Raw genomic sequence first — 13,861 nt, 5'->3', positions numbered from 1 at the left:
GATGGATGGATGGATGGATGGATGGATGGATGGATGGATGGATGGATATAGATAGATATCTCCTGAATTTACCTACATGGGAACATGTTGTTCTTCCCCCTTCTCTCCCAGTGGAATGCAGGTTTCTTGAGGGAATAAACAATCACTTTTCAGTTTGTATCTCTAGTACCTCACAGTGTCAGGCATGTAGAAAATACTTAATAATTGTTTCTGACTGCTTCATGATCCTTTTTTAAATGTAGCTGAGTAGGTCCTCAAACAGGAATGTAGACCACCAAAGCCTTTTTTGCTTGATGGAAATTGCTAGTGCCTGTGCCCCATTAACATAGTCTTAAAGAATACAGGGACACTTCCATGGCACAGTAAGGCATTGGAGTAGAACATTAGTATAGGATATTATATTATTCTTTCATTATAATTATAGCTATCTTTATAAGGGAAATTGCTTTGCTTCTATGAGGTAGTTTAATAGATCAGTAAGTACTCCTTTAGAACCTACTATGTATAATAAACTCTGCTGCATGGAATGAGACATAAAAGAAGCATCTAATAGTCCATCCCTCAAGAAACTTGTAGTTTAGTTAGGCAGACAACATATAGACACACAAAAACTTAAGCAGTATATTGTACAAGAGATGTCACAAGGCAGTCTGTGAAATTGTCCATACAATTTCAGCTGTACTCCATTTCTAACATTCACAATAAGGGTTTTATTTTTAGGGAGGAGAGAAAAAAATTACAGGACATAGTTAAAATAACATGCATCAAAAGATAAATGTACCCCTTTCTTCAAGATATATATATGTGTGTATATATACATATATATAAACAGATTTCTTTCTTCCTTCCTTCCCCTTTAGTGTATCTATGTGAAAGTGACCATTTTTAATCAGAGCCTTTCACTTTCTTCTATGAGAACTATTTGGTAGAGTTAACATTTTAAAAAAATTTCTCATCACTTAGAAATTCAAGTCAACTGTCTAGTTTGTTCCAAGGCCAAGATATTATTTTCTGTTCACTTTTATGGAACATCACATATGACAGAAACCCTTTTTGAAAAACTCTTAGGAAGAAAAAACACATACACACACTGATGCTTACTTTATCATCATTCCTTCATCATTTTCTGTCTGCATTTAGCTTTCATCTCTCCTGCATCCTTACCCACATCTCTCCCAATTAATCTGAATTCCCCAGATAGTCTCCATTAGATGCTTCCTGTTATCACCAACATTCAATATTGAATTTTCTGATCCCTCTAATAGCCATCCTACATTCTTGCCCATTCCAAGAAATTGAGATTTTTTTCCTTCCACAGTTATCTGGCCATCTCCCTGTATTCCCAGCTATGGACACAAAGATACCCAGCAATTCTATTTCATTCTTTTCCTTTTCACACCCAAGCTTTGTCTGCAACAGAGGTTAGATACTAGTCTTTGACTACAGAAAGCCAAGAGAAGACCAAATGGACTGTTCTGACTTATTTTCCTGAAGGAAAAGAAAAGAGTTCATTGCCCTAGGAGAGAGGAGGTTGTTTACAGAATCTTTGAGGCAGAAGAGATATCACTACCCTCCAAAATGAAGGAATTGGCATAGACAGCTCCATCATCAATTCCTCTCACCAGAATCCCATCAAAAAAAATTTTTAACATGAAAACTGTACATAATATGTGCCAATGTCTACTATTACAGAAAAAACAAGTTATGTGAATTAATCAACAAGAATTTCTTAAGTACTACTATGTACCAGGCATTCTTCTAGGTGCCTGGGATATAAAGACAAAAAAGAAATAATCCCTCAAGAAGCATAATTATAGTGTATTAAAGAAAGTAACATATATGCCTATGTATATATGTATGTATAAGCGTACAAAATACATCAAGATAAATACAAGGTAAGCTATGAAGTATTGCTCTGGATTCATTTGGTCTTTTTTTTCTGTTCATTTCTTAGGGAGGAAAATTATAGAGTAACTAAATTGTTATAAGCAGGGACTAAAATTGTCTGTTGATTTGAATCCTCTCCTGTGACGAACCAGAGTAAATAAGCTGAACTATCCCCTTTCCCCTGCTGTCCTCATTCCCATCCCCCATACACAATTTTTGACTCACTAATTTTTGGTATATATCAGTCAAACATCTGCAGATTGTTCCCCTGTGTATATGTAGCCAAAAATTGAAGATAGGAAACCCTCCCCAAAATAATGGAGCTCAAATTTAATTTCAGTTCACACCTTTTTAATATTTTTTGTATGGAAAATATTAACCCATTTCCCAATTTCCTACTCAATTGGCAAATAATCAAATTCTTGGCTAGTTTTCAGATCCTTTCCATTCTCAGACATTATAAAAACCAGGTGGCCTCAAATCCTTTCCATCCAGATGACCTCTTGTTCTTCTAAAATTGGATTTGGGCCAGGTCTGAGTCAGGATGACATTTTGTCATTCTTCCAAGGCTGTTTTGTTCTTTAATTAGACTTTATCTATACACCCTTCCTATTCAGTGCTTTCTTAAAAATAAATTCCCATTGCAAAAATAAATTTCAAATCTCGGAACTTAATCACTTTCTAATTCACTTACCCAGTTGGTCTTTATCCCTAACTAAGTTGCTTGCTGAGAGTCATTGATAACTCTTAAAAAGTAAACCAGTAGAGAAATCTTTTCCTTGTTCATAGGCCCAATTCAAGAGAAAATTTGCCAGTCAAGAGAAAGCTAATTTCTTTCTGCTTCATTTGGCACTGTTGACCAACCCTTTCTCCTGAAGACTTTCTCTTTCATGGACTTTCATGGCATGACTCTTCCTGGTTGTCTTCCTACCTGTTTAACTGCTTTTTCTCAGTCTTGTTGGTTCATCATTCATGATATTCCCTGATTATGGGTATTCTCCAAGGCTCTGTTCTAGCTGCTCTTCTCTTCTTTTTCTACATCTCTGAGTGACCTCATCAATTCCCATAGGTTTAATTATTACCTGGGATGAAAGGGAGTCATACCAATGACTCTCAGGTCTATATATGCAACCCATTCTCTCTCTCGAAGTTCATTCTTGCTTCAACACTTGTCAATTGGACATGTCAAATTCAGGATCTCAGGGACATCTCAAATTCAATGCATCTGAAAAAGAGTTCCTTACCTTTTCCCCTATACCCCACCATCTTCCAGATTTCAATTTTTTTTCAATCACCACTTTTCCAATTTACCAGGTTTGAATACCTTGGTATTATCTTTGACTCCTCACTCTCCCTCCCCTCACATATTCAATCCATTATCAAAACTTGTCATTTCTATCTCCACAACATCTCACTTCTTTCCTTTCTTTCATATACATATATATATATATACATACATTTATATGTGTGTATATATATATATATGTATATATATATAAACTTGTTTGTCCATAACTGTTTTCATGTTGTCTCCTCCATTAGACTATGAGCTCCTTAAGAGTAGGGACTTGAGGGGTTTTTTGCCTTTTTTTTTATATCCCCAGTACTTAGCGCAGTATATGACACATAGTAGAGTACTTAATAAATGCTTGTGGACTTCTATGCACAACATTGGAGAGCAATTCTTTAGAATGAGTTGAGGTATTCTAATATTGACCCAACTTAGCTATAGTTTATGATATTTACTGAATTCACCATACATATATTAGCAAGAGAAACATCTTGAATATGCATTGTGCATTGAGATGGGGAGCCAAGATGGCAGAGTAGAAGCACAAACTTGACGTGAGCTCCCACTCCAATCACTTCCAATACATGTTAAAAAATTACTCTAAACAAATTTTAGAGCTACAGAACCCACAAAGTGACAAAGAGAAACAAATCTTCTGCTGAAGGCAGCTTATCAGGCCAACAGGAAGAGTGTATCACAGCATGCTGGGAGCCCAGCACAGTCCCCTTTGAGCCAGGGTTCCAGCCCCAGGGCGGCCCCAACCAGCAGCTGGGCAAGAGCAGACTTCAGGAGAGTGAATCATCAGCAGGCAGTTTCCAGACTTCTCAACCCATAAACGCCAAAGACAAAGTAAAAGATCCGTGTGAAACTCTGTTGGAACAGAGGGGAACAGAAGAGCCCAGTCTAGCCTCTGCCCCCAGGGCGAGAAGCAGCAGAGACACAGCAGCTACAGCCACCACCACTTGGCTGCTTCAGGAGCTCCTGGCCTGAAGATCATAAAGGGACGATTCAGACGATAATCTCTCTGGATCTGGATCGTGGTCTTAGGTGGTGGTCCTGGGGTGTGTGGCCAGTGTTCCAGAGCTTGTGGGAGCTGCAGAGAGGGCATCCTCCTAATATCTCTGGCAGCTGTGAAAACCCCAGCATTTTGGGACATATCTCTCTGCAATCTGGAAGCAGAGTTCTACCATGGCAAAGAACTCAAAAGTCAAATAATTGGCTGGCAATATGAGCAAGCAGAGGAAGCACAAATAGACCATACAATCCTTTTTAGGGGACAAAAAAGGATCAAAGCATAGAAAGGGAGTAAGACAATGAAGTAAGAACTCCGACATCAAAAGCTTCCCAAAAAATATGAACTGGTTACAGGCCATGGAGGAGCTCAAGAAGGACTTTGAAAATCAAGTAAGAGAAGTGGAGGAAAAATTGGGAAGAGAAATTAGAATGATGCAAGAAAATCACGAAAATCAGGTCAACAACCTGACTGAAGAAGATAACACCTCAAAAAACAGATTAACTCAAATGGTAAAAGAGGCCCAAAAAGCCAATGAGGAGAAGAATGCCTTAAAAAGCTGAATTTGCCAGATGGAAAAGGAATTTCAAAAGCTCACTGAAGAGAATAATTCCTTCAAAATTAGATTGGAGCAATTGGAAGCTAATGACTTTATAAGAAATCAAGATAGTATAAAAGAGACCCAAACAAATTAAAAAATAGAAGGCAATGTGAAATATCTCATTGGAAAAACCAGTTACCTGGAAAATAGATCCAGGAAAGATAATTTAAAAATTATTGGTCTACTTGAAAATGATGGTCAAAAAAAGAGCCTAGACACCATCTTGCAAGAAATTATCAAGCAAAATTGCCCTGATATTCTAGAACAAGAGGGCAAAATAGAAATTGAAAGAATTCACTAATCACCTTTTGGAAAAGATCCCAAGAAGAAAACTCCTAGAAATATCATAGCCAAATTCCAGAGTTCCCAGGTCAAGTAGAAAATACTGCAAGCAGTGAGGAAGAAACAATTTGAGTGTTGTAGAAACACAATCAGGATAGCACAAAACCTAGCAGCTTCCATAGTAAGGGATCGAAGAGCTTGGAATATAATATTCCAGAGGTCAAAGGAGCTAGGATTAAAACCAAGAATCACCTACCCAGCAAAATTGAGTATCATGTTTCAGGGCAAAATATGGTCATTCAATGAAATAGGGGATTTTCAAGCATTCTTGGTGAAAAAAACAAAGCTGAACAGAAAATTTGACTTTCAACTACAAGAAGCAAGAGAAGCGGGGTGGCTAGGTGGTGCAGTGAATAAAGCCCCGGCCCTGGAGTCAGGAGGACCTGAGTTTAAATCCAGCCTCAGACACTTGATACACTTACTAGCCATGTGACTTGGGCAAGTGACTTAACCCCAATTACCCTCCAAAAAAAAGCAAAAAACAAAAGAAGAAGCATGAGAAGGTAAACAGGAAAAAGAAATCATAAGAAACTTATTAAAGTTGAACTATTTACATTCCTATATGGAAAAACAATAATTGTAACTCATAAGACTTTTCTCAGTATGAAGATAGTTGAAGGGAATATATATGTATGTATAGGAGGGTGTATGTGCATAAAAATATATATGTGAGTGTGGACATATGTATGTACGTGTATACATAGAAGGCACAGGATGAGTTGAATATGAAAGGATGATATCTAAAAAAATAAAATTAAGAGGTGAGAGAAGAATTCATTGGGAGAAGAAGAAAGGGAGAGACAGATCAGGGTAAATTATCTCATATAAAAGAGGCAAGAGAAAACTGTTACAATGGAGGGGAAAAGCAGGAAGGTGAGAGGGAATGGGACAACCTTACTCTCATTGAATTTGGCTTAAGGAAGGAATAACATACACACTTAATTGGGTATCTTATCCTACAGGAAAATAGGGGGGAAGGGGATAAGAAGGGGGATGAAAGAAGGGAGAGCAGATTGGGGGAGAAGGTAGTTAGAAGCAAACACTTTTGAAAAGGGACAGGGTCAAAGGAGAAAACAGAATAATTGGGGGTGGGATAGGATGGAGGGAAATATAGCTAGTCTTTCACAATATAACTACTATGAAAATGTTTTGTGTAACTACATGTACAACCTACGTTGAATTGCTTATCTTCCCAGTGGGGGTGGGTGAGGAGGGAAGAAGGAAAAAAAATCTGGAACTCAAAGTTTTAAAAACAAATGTTTAAAAAAATTGTTTTTTACAGGCAACTGGGAAATAAGATATACAGTCACTGGGGTATAGAAATCTATCTTGCCCTACTAGAAAGTTAGGAGGGATGGGGGAGGATACAAGAGAGAACAGATTAGGGGAAGGGGTATTCAGTAGGCTTGCTATTTTGGGGTGGGGGTAGGGGAAATATGGGGAGAAAAATTTGTAGATCAAAATCATAGGAAATGAATGATGAAAACTAAAATAAGTAAATTGAAGGGAAAAATATCTTTACATATAGTTGGAAAAAATAAAATACTATTTACATTAAAAAAAGAAATCACAGATGGGAATTAAATAATATTTTATAAAAATCAAAGAAGCTTAAATACAATCCAAAAGGATAGCATGCAAACTTGATTTTCATTATCAATAAAAGATGAAATTTCAGTAAAAAAAGAATATGCATCGTGCATCTTTTTTGTAATATTGCCTTAAGAGTAATATTAAAGGGGAAAAGCTATCTTTTGCTCTTGGCCAAAAAACAATCCTGGATAATTTTTAAAATTGACCTTTGAAGGAAAAATTTAGATCCATGGGGTTTGTATGATGAAAAAAATAGTAGTTGATTAGTAGTTGCTATCTCCTTGAAAAAACTGAGAATTTTTTATCCATATAGAATGTGACCTGGACAGTTTAAGTCAAAATCAATCATCATGCAAATTTAGAGTTATTCTATCATTCAGCTTCTCAAAATATATAAGCCATCTATGAAATAAAAGATAAAATTTTCAATTTAAGTACCCATTGATGCTATTCAGGCCCATCTCCCTCCAGGATGGATTCTTCTTTTGAAAAGTTATAGATATCTAAGTTCTCATTTCCTCAAAGTCACTGGCATCGTTACAGCACTTTATGGTTTTCAAGATGTTTTCTTTATAAGATACTGAGACCCAATGAGTTTTAATGACCTAGCCAGGACTGTCATAGCCAGTACTCAAACCCAATCCCCTCCTTACACAAAGTCTAGTGCTCTTTCTAATACACTATCTAGGCTGTCTGCCTTCTATCTATCTGTGTGATTCTTTCCTCCCACCTCCTTCTCCCTTCCCTCTATCTGCTTCTTTCTCTCTATGTACATATACACTCAAACTCATATCTTTAATAAGAAAAACATTGTTGATGAGGTAAGTTCCTTGGCAATTTAAGCAAAATTGTGGGTTGTGTTGAGATAAATGTTGATTTGGAAAGCGATTACAACATTGCTCTTCACTCTGTATGTTACTTTTTAAGGAGAGAAAAACCCAGGATTAATTTATAATTCTGAGTTCTAAAAACATCACCATGCTTGCTATCATCTGGAGATGGTAATGCAAAGCTAAAGATTCCTATTTTAGGCACTAGCCTCATTAACCTATGTCAGTCAGGACTGGTTGACTGTTTTCTATCTTTCTAGCAGATGAAACCAGAGCACCACCACCTCTCCTCCAAACTCTGCTGAAAATAGCTTCCCTAGTGTGTTGGTTTCTACTGGCAGTGTTTCCTCATGATGATAAAGAATGAGGCTTTCACTTGCTCGGTGCTCTGCTCAACGTTAGCTCCAGTGTCAAGTTTGTGTCTGCTGCATTAACAAACTGAATTTCACTTTGTTCCTTTCCACTGGAGTATGTGGTATGGTTTGGATGGTCTTGTTTTGTCTAAATGGTCTCTTTCTACAAAACAACAGAATTTCAAATTGGGACAAGAAGAAAGCAATGCTAGTTCACCCACTTTTTCTTTTTTCTTTTCCCCTAAATGTCCACAGGAACAGTTTGAATTTGCCTTGACAGCAGTGGCAGAGGAAGTAAACGCAATACTAAAGGCTCTCCCCCAGTGAGCATCCCCATTCCTTGAAGCACTCTGAAGACTCGTCCCTCATCTCCTCATCTTCCATCCCTGTGAATGTCGTTGGAAACTATGACTTGACCTTAACTGTGTCTTCTATTGTAACCACATAGTCATAGGGTCTTCAAATGCCTATAGCTGATACAGTTTAGCAGTTAAATTGTGTATTTTTGTTTAAATAAATATATAGAAACATCCAGTGTTGGGAAAGGAGGGAATAATTCATCTATTCATTTTCATTTTCTTCAAATAATTTTTCACTTCTTGAAAACACACATTTAATTTCAAATAATATAATAGTAGTAGTTCGTTAATTAGTATATTCTTATGTTCTCAGAAAAGAGTGCTTAGTTTTCATCTAAAGCTTTCCAAAGGAAGACTGATAGGGTCTTAAATTAAAACTCACAGGTTAAAAAAAATCACATTGGAGATAATACATTTATGTATAAACCTCACTTACCATAAAGAGATGCTATCTTCCCAGGACAAGTTTGAGCAGCTAGACAGAAGGTTACCTTAACAGTTGTTTAAACATTCTGTAGCTTTTATACAAATGCCAGGAAAAAATGAATTTCTGGTGTCATGCTGCTGACCTAAGCTGAAGGCAGGTGATTTGGCCTTATTGGTACAGTTATTTGGCAGCCAAAAGCATAGAATCCACAGTATTACAGTGATCACAAGGATTTTCTCCCATGTTCAAATACACCTTCATCCTATGCATTTACTATGATTAAAAACTTTTAAGTTACGTTTCCAGCTCACATAAAGCATTTCACCAACCTTATAATGCTAAATAAGTGCTATGGTTCCATTCAAACATAGGGACAGACTTTCCCTGTGATAGAAACTTACTAAAAACAATACCCTAGTCCATCTAATGTGGAAAGATATCTCAGTCCAGAATTAGGACAGCAGCATTGCAATCAATATTCATTGTGTGACTGAATGGTCAGAATAGAAAGAAAAATGCAACAAAGTGCTTATGGAAAGTTTCTGAATACCACACTAACCAATCTAACACAGTAACCTCACAGTCAAGAAATGCAATGGGACAACCTGTAGGGAATGTTTTATGGGTCCTTGTTGGTAGCCCTGGGAAATGTACCATGGAGATTCCCATTCACTTCATGGAAGGGAAGGCTGATAAAGAAACTTACTTCTTTACATGTGACTTTATAATGTCAAAAACATTTAGTAGAAAGATAGAAGAAATAATCAGACATCCATTAATGTTTTGTCCATGTAATGTCTAATGCCTTATTTAACAAGATTTTTCACCCCCTTGCTGAATGAGATCGGTTACTTGGGATTTATATTTGGGGACTGAAAACTTTTGTTAAAATTGTATTCTGGGTTGTTGGGCTCCCAAAGATACCTGTTCTCTTTGCCTTTCATTGGACATGATTATAACGCTAAACAAGACCCAAAGGTCTATTCATGAGGTTGTGTATTGTGTGTTTCCTGTCCCTTTGCTTTTCTACTGCATTCCAGGTCATGCCTACCATTTTAACTAGCTATTACATTTGAAGAAGCAGTGCCTACTGTAAGAAAAAAGAGAGCTGCCAAAATGCATACATCTGTTAATGGCATAGGCATGTGATGCTGCTTTAACACATCTACCTTTCTTTTTGAACAATTGTGTTTTTTTTTTCTAGTGGTAATTTAAATCATAGGCAAGAAAACTATCTGAATGAAGGGAACTAATACTTAATTGTAATGTATACTATGTATGTCTCATATCCTCCAATGAGAGAGATATATTTAATTGTGCCATATTAAACGTTTGATTTCAGACTTGAATGGTCTTCATTTATGGATGGGAGAACGCTTCTTTTTTCCTATCAAATTTTATGTTATTTTGAAAACTGACATAAGTTTAGGTTTGCTTAGAACAGTAATAGTGTATACTTAGAGCCGAACATCATGTTGCTATTTTAACTACTATGTATGAAGTATATTAAAGACAACGATGTCAGAGAAATCTTATTTTTAGCAAAATAATTAATCTTATCAGAAGACTTCAGAAATACCTTTTTCTAAGTAGGTGTCATAGTCTATTCTTAGTATTTATAACTGCTTGATATGGGTATCCCATAGGGAAGTGATTACAGATACCATTTTCTTCTACATAAAGCGTTCCAGGTAGATGAGCATCTGCCTCCCTCCAATCTCTAGGAAATGAGCTCCCACATCCTTCTTCAGTCACTAGACATTTGTCCTAGTACCTCTTCAAACCTTTTGCTACCAGATAGATCTTCCTTAAATACCTCCCACAAATTGTCCATGCTTTGGGACGAGTCTATTTCTTCTTCTGTCCTCAGTGAAGCTAGAGGTGACCGAATTATCCTCTTCTGCATAACAGCCCCTCAGAATACCTGAAAACAGCTATTAAGTGATAAGCATTTTAAAGCTTTTCAAGCAATAACTAAAAGAAAATACATTCCTAGGAGATGATGATCAAAAGAGACCTTTTCCAATTCAATATTTGACTATTTAGGTAAAGTTAAATAATCACCATTGAGCAACTTTGGATCAATAACTTCAGTCAGAACAATGGCATCAGCTTCTGAAGACAGACTACTGCGTCTCCATTGATTAACTTCCAAGCCCTTATTCTGTTATATTAAGAGAATGATCTCAAACACTTAGTGGAGGAGTAGTTAGTATAACTCTGCTTTACAACTAACCATAGGTGAATGGTCCCAGAGAACTAGCTGCATTAATTTTTCTCCTTGTGTATTTCCCAGAGGGAGAACAGACTTACTGAATATTTCAGTGGGTTGATTAAATTTATGTAAGGCTAATATAGTTGGTAATTCTGCATTCTATCTATGGCGCTTCCCCCAAAGACTCTGGCAGTGGCCAATTGAGTTTAGAACTTGGGCCAGAGTAAATCTACCTGAATCTCTCCATCAGGTAAAGTTCTGTGGTCAAAAACATTTTACTTTTAAAATTATTTTATGGTGAACAAAACAATCTCTAATTCCTCCTTGGTGCCTGTAAGTTTGTGACCCATATTACAGGATTATGCCCTATGGTTACCTGCAGAACTTCTACTCCACAAGTAAATATGTTGTTTAATGGTATTCCTTCCTTTCTAATCAATAGTGATTCTAATTGCCATTGTCAATAAATAGCATCAATAACAATTACCACTATTGGTCATGGTCATTCTTCCTTCAAAACTACATACGGCATTGTACTAGAGACATCCTGAGTGATACCCCAGCTTCAAATATCTTGTACTTTTTGTAGAGAATACAGAAAAACCCCACTCTATAAGAATCATGAAACAAGATAGAAGGAAGTATGTGTGGAGACAGAGGAGTGATCCAAGAGGAGAAACAATAGAGAAAATCTCTTAATAGAGATGAATCTTAAAGATGCCAGTCTTTAAAAAAAAATGATGGGATGGGATGTAGCAGATTGCCCAAGAGATTTCACAAGACAAAATCAGAGCCAAGAAGGTAGAATTTAGAGTAACAATATGCTCTTCACTTGGCTCTTAACTCACAGTGCCATGGTCCCTGACCAAGATATATCCACTTCTGTCTGTATTGTTTCCTTCATACTATTACTATTACCATAACCAATTGTCTCTTCTTCAAGTTACTGTTGTTTCACCTCCAAGCGATTTTATGGTCAGACTCTTACATGAAGTATTTTGCTGAGATTGTCCCCTTGAGACCATGGCAAATAATGGATTTGGGGACTGGATGTTATTTTACAAAACAGCCAAATCAATCAAAGTAACACTAATCCTAAAATCCCAATTAACAGCAGAAAACATCATGTCAATGTCTATCAAGGAAATGGGTATGTTTTAAAATATATGGCTTTCATGATAGCCCTCACTGATGTTCTCTAGAAGTGTGTGTGCATAAATATATATATATATATATGTCTTATATATATCACAGAGTCATTCAAATTTTCAATTTACCTTCATTATAACTAGCAAATTTCATAAGAAGCATTTAAGAGATGCTTGTCAATTGATATACTCAAAACAAATCACCAAAATGCATCCAAGTCAACAGGCATAAAATGCATCCTCAAAAACCACCAGGGAGGCTCTGGCTTGAGGATTGGTGGTGGGGAAAGGTGTTAAAACACTGAAGCAACTCAATTAGTCTATTGAAAAGTTCAAATTCTCCCCTTATCCTTCATCACAGCTAAGTAGGGAAACATCAAAGCATTCTGTTCATTTCACTCTAGCTACTGAAAATGTTGACTTTTTCTAGAAGATTCTCGTCCTCCAATAGTGTTGGCTGGTGGGGTATCTCTATATGTGTAACATCTGGCCTAAGATAGACAAAAGTGTACCTTTCTGTTCCATTATTAAGTCCCAAGACTATTCCATTATATTTCCCAATGAGAGATTATCATTAAAGTCTATCACTACCTGAGAGTAAAAGGAAGAAAAGATGTTTTAGAAGGTCATAGCTTCAACAAAGTGAGAAGCTAATGATTTGAGTAAAGGTTCAACTCATGTAGGTACAAAATTCTCCATCCCTTCCACATTTATCTGATACCACAGCTCTCTGGCAGTTAGCTGTATGGAGTACATGTTTGTATTTTGATTTTATCTTGACCCTAACTCAGAATGGCCTTGATTCTAAGTCATCCAAGAGTCTGCCTTAAGTCAAGTCATGCAGTTGGTCCTTTCCATGTTGTGTGCCAAAGATTTTGTTCAACTTGGTTGTGTCTTGACTTGGGCTGCCATCTTCCTTTTATGTGGCTACAGTAAACTCTAAATCAAATCTACTAATCAGGTGTATGTTTGAGAAAGGGAAGGAGTCTGTTTTTCATTTTTTATACCAGGGACTTGAGTTTCAAGTTGATCCCATTGATAGATTTTACTAGATGGCAAAAAAAAATGATAATCTTGTCATAAGAACATTCTCTAATATTTTTTCTTCCCAAGTTAACTCAGTGCTTTTAAAAAACTGATTTGCATGCCTTCTACTCCCTGTCTTTCTTTTGCTGTTTTGTGCTCTCACTTTTAAATGCATGCATAAAATAACCTCAACCCAGTCCATGGGGAGATGACAGCAATATTATATGTAAACTCTGTTTTGTGCTTTATTAATCAAGTAAAACATTAATAAAAAAAACCCTGTCATAATTAGTGGAAGAGGCATTAATTTTAAAATGTTTATTGGAATAGAAAATTAGAATTTGATTATACCTTTGTTGCTAAACAATGGGTCGTTTTAATTTTCTTCCATGTATTTGTTTAGAAGCTGGTCTTAGCTATTTATTATGATCCACTTTTTTAAAACTGTACAGTTTCTATCATTTGCTTTTTAAATTGAATATGATTTGTAGTTTGATTGGTTTGTTTTTATTTTCCTCCTCCTTTCGAATATTTGAAGGTTTTCCTATGTTCTGAAGTGCTAAAGCTACATACATACACATACTCATATACCCAAAAATTATTGCTCCTGTCTCCAGGTTCATTTCTTAACAAAAATAGTATGCTAAAGGTCTGGTCTACAGAACGCACTTAAAGCATGATTTCTTCACATCGTATTTAATTTACCACATCCCACAACCTAGAAATGTGACACCAGCAAGACCTTATTGGAGATGTGTTCCTGCATGCCCTTTGTAG

General features: G+C 36.4%; 1 protein-coding gene across 1 annotated transcript in view; it reads left to right on the top strand.

Annotated features, from left to right (window-relative positions):
* LOC138158691 (receptor-type tyrosine-protein phosphatase N2-like) overlaps positions 1–11,396 on the top strand; it is a 187,965-nt gene extending 176,569 nt beyond the window's left edge. Inside the window, exon 12 of the mRNA XM_069084825.1 lies at positions 8,165–11,396. Within this exon, the coding sequence (XP_068940926.1) occupies positions 8,165–8,236 (72 nt within the window). The 3' untranslated portion in view covers positions 8,237–11,396. The remainder of the gene's footprint in view (positions 1–8,164) is intronic.
* The last annotated feature ends 2,465 nt before the right edge of the window (positions 11,397–13,861 follow it).

Source organism: Petaurus breviceps, unplaced genomic scaffold (genome assembly GCF_028583685.1).
Source record: "Petaurus breviceps papuanus isolate PSGF00001 unplaced genomic scaffold, PetGlider_PUasm1.0 115, whole genome shotgun sequence".
NCBI lineage: Eukaryota > Metazoa > Chordata > Mammalia > Diprotodontia > Petauridae > Petaurus > Petaurus breviceps.
This window is presented reverse-complemented; position numbering and strand designations above follow the sequence as displayed.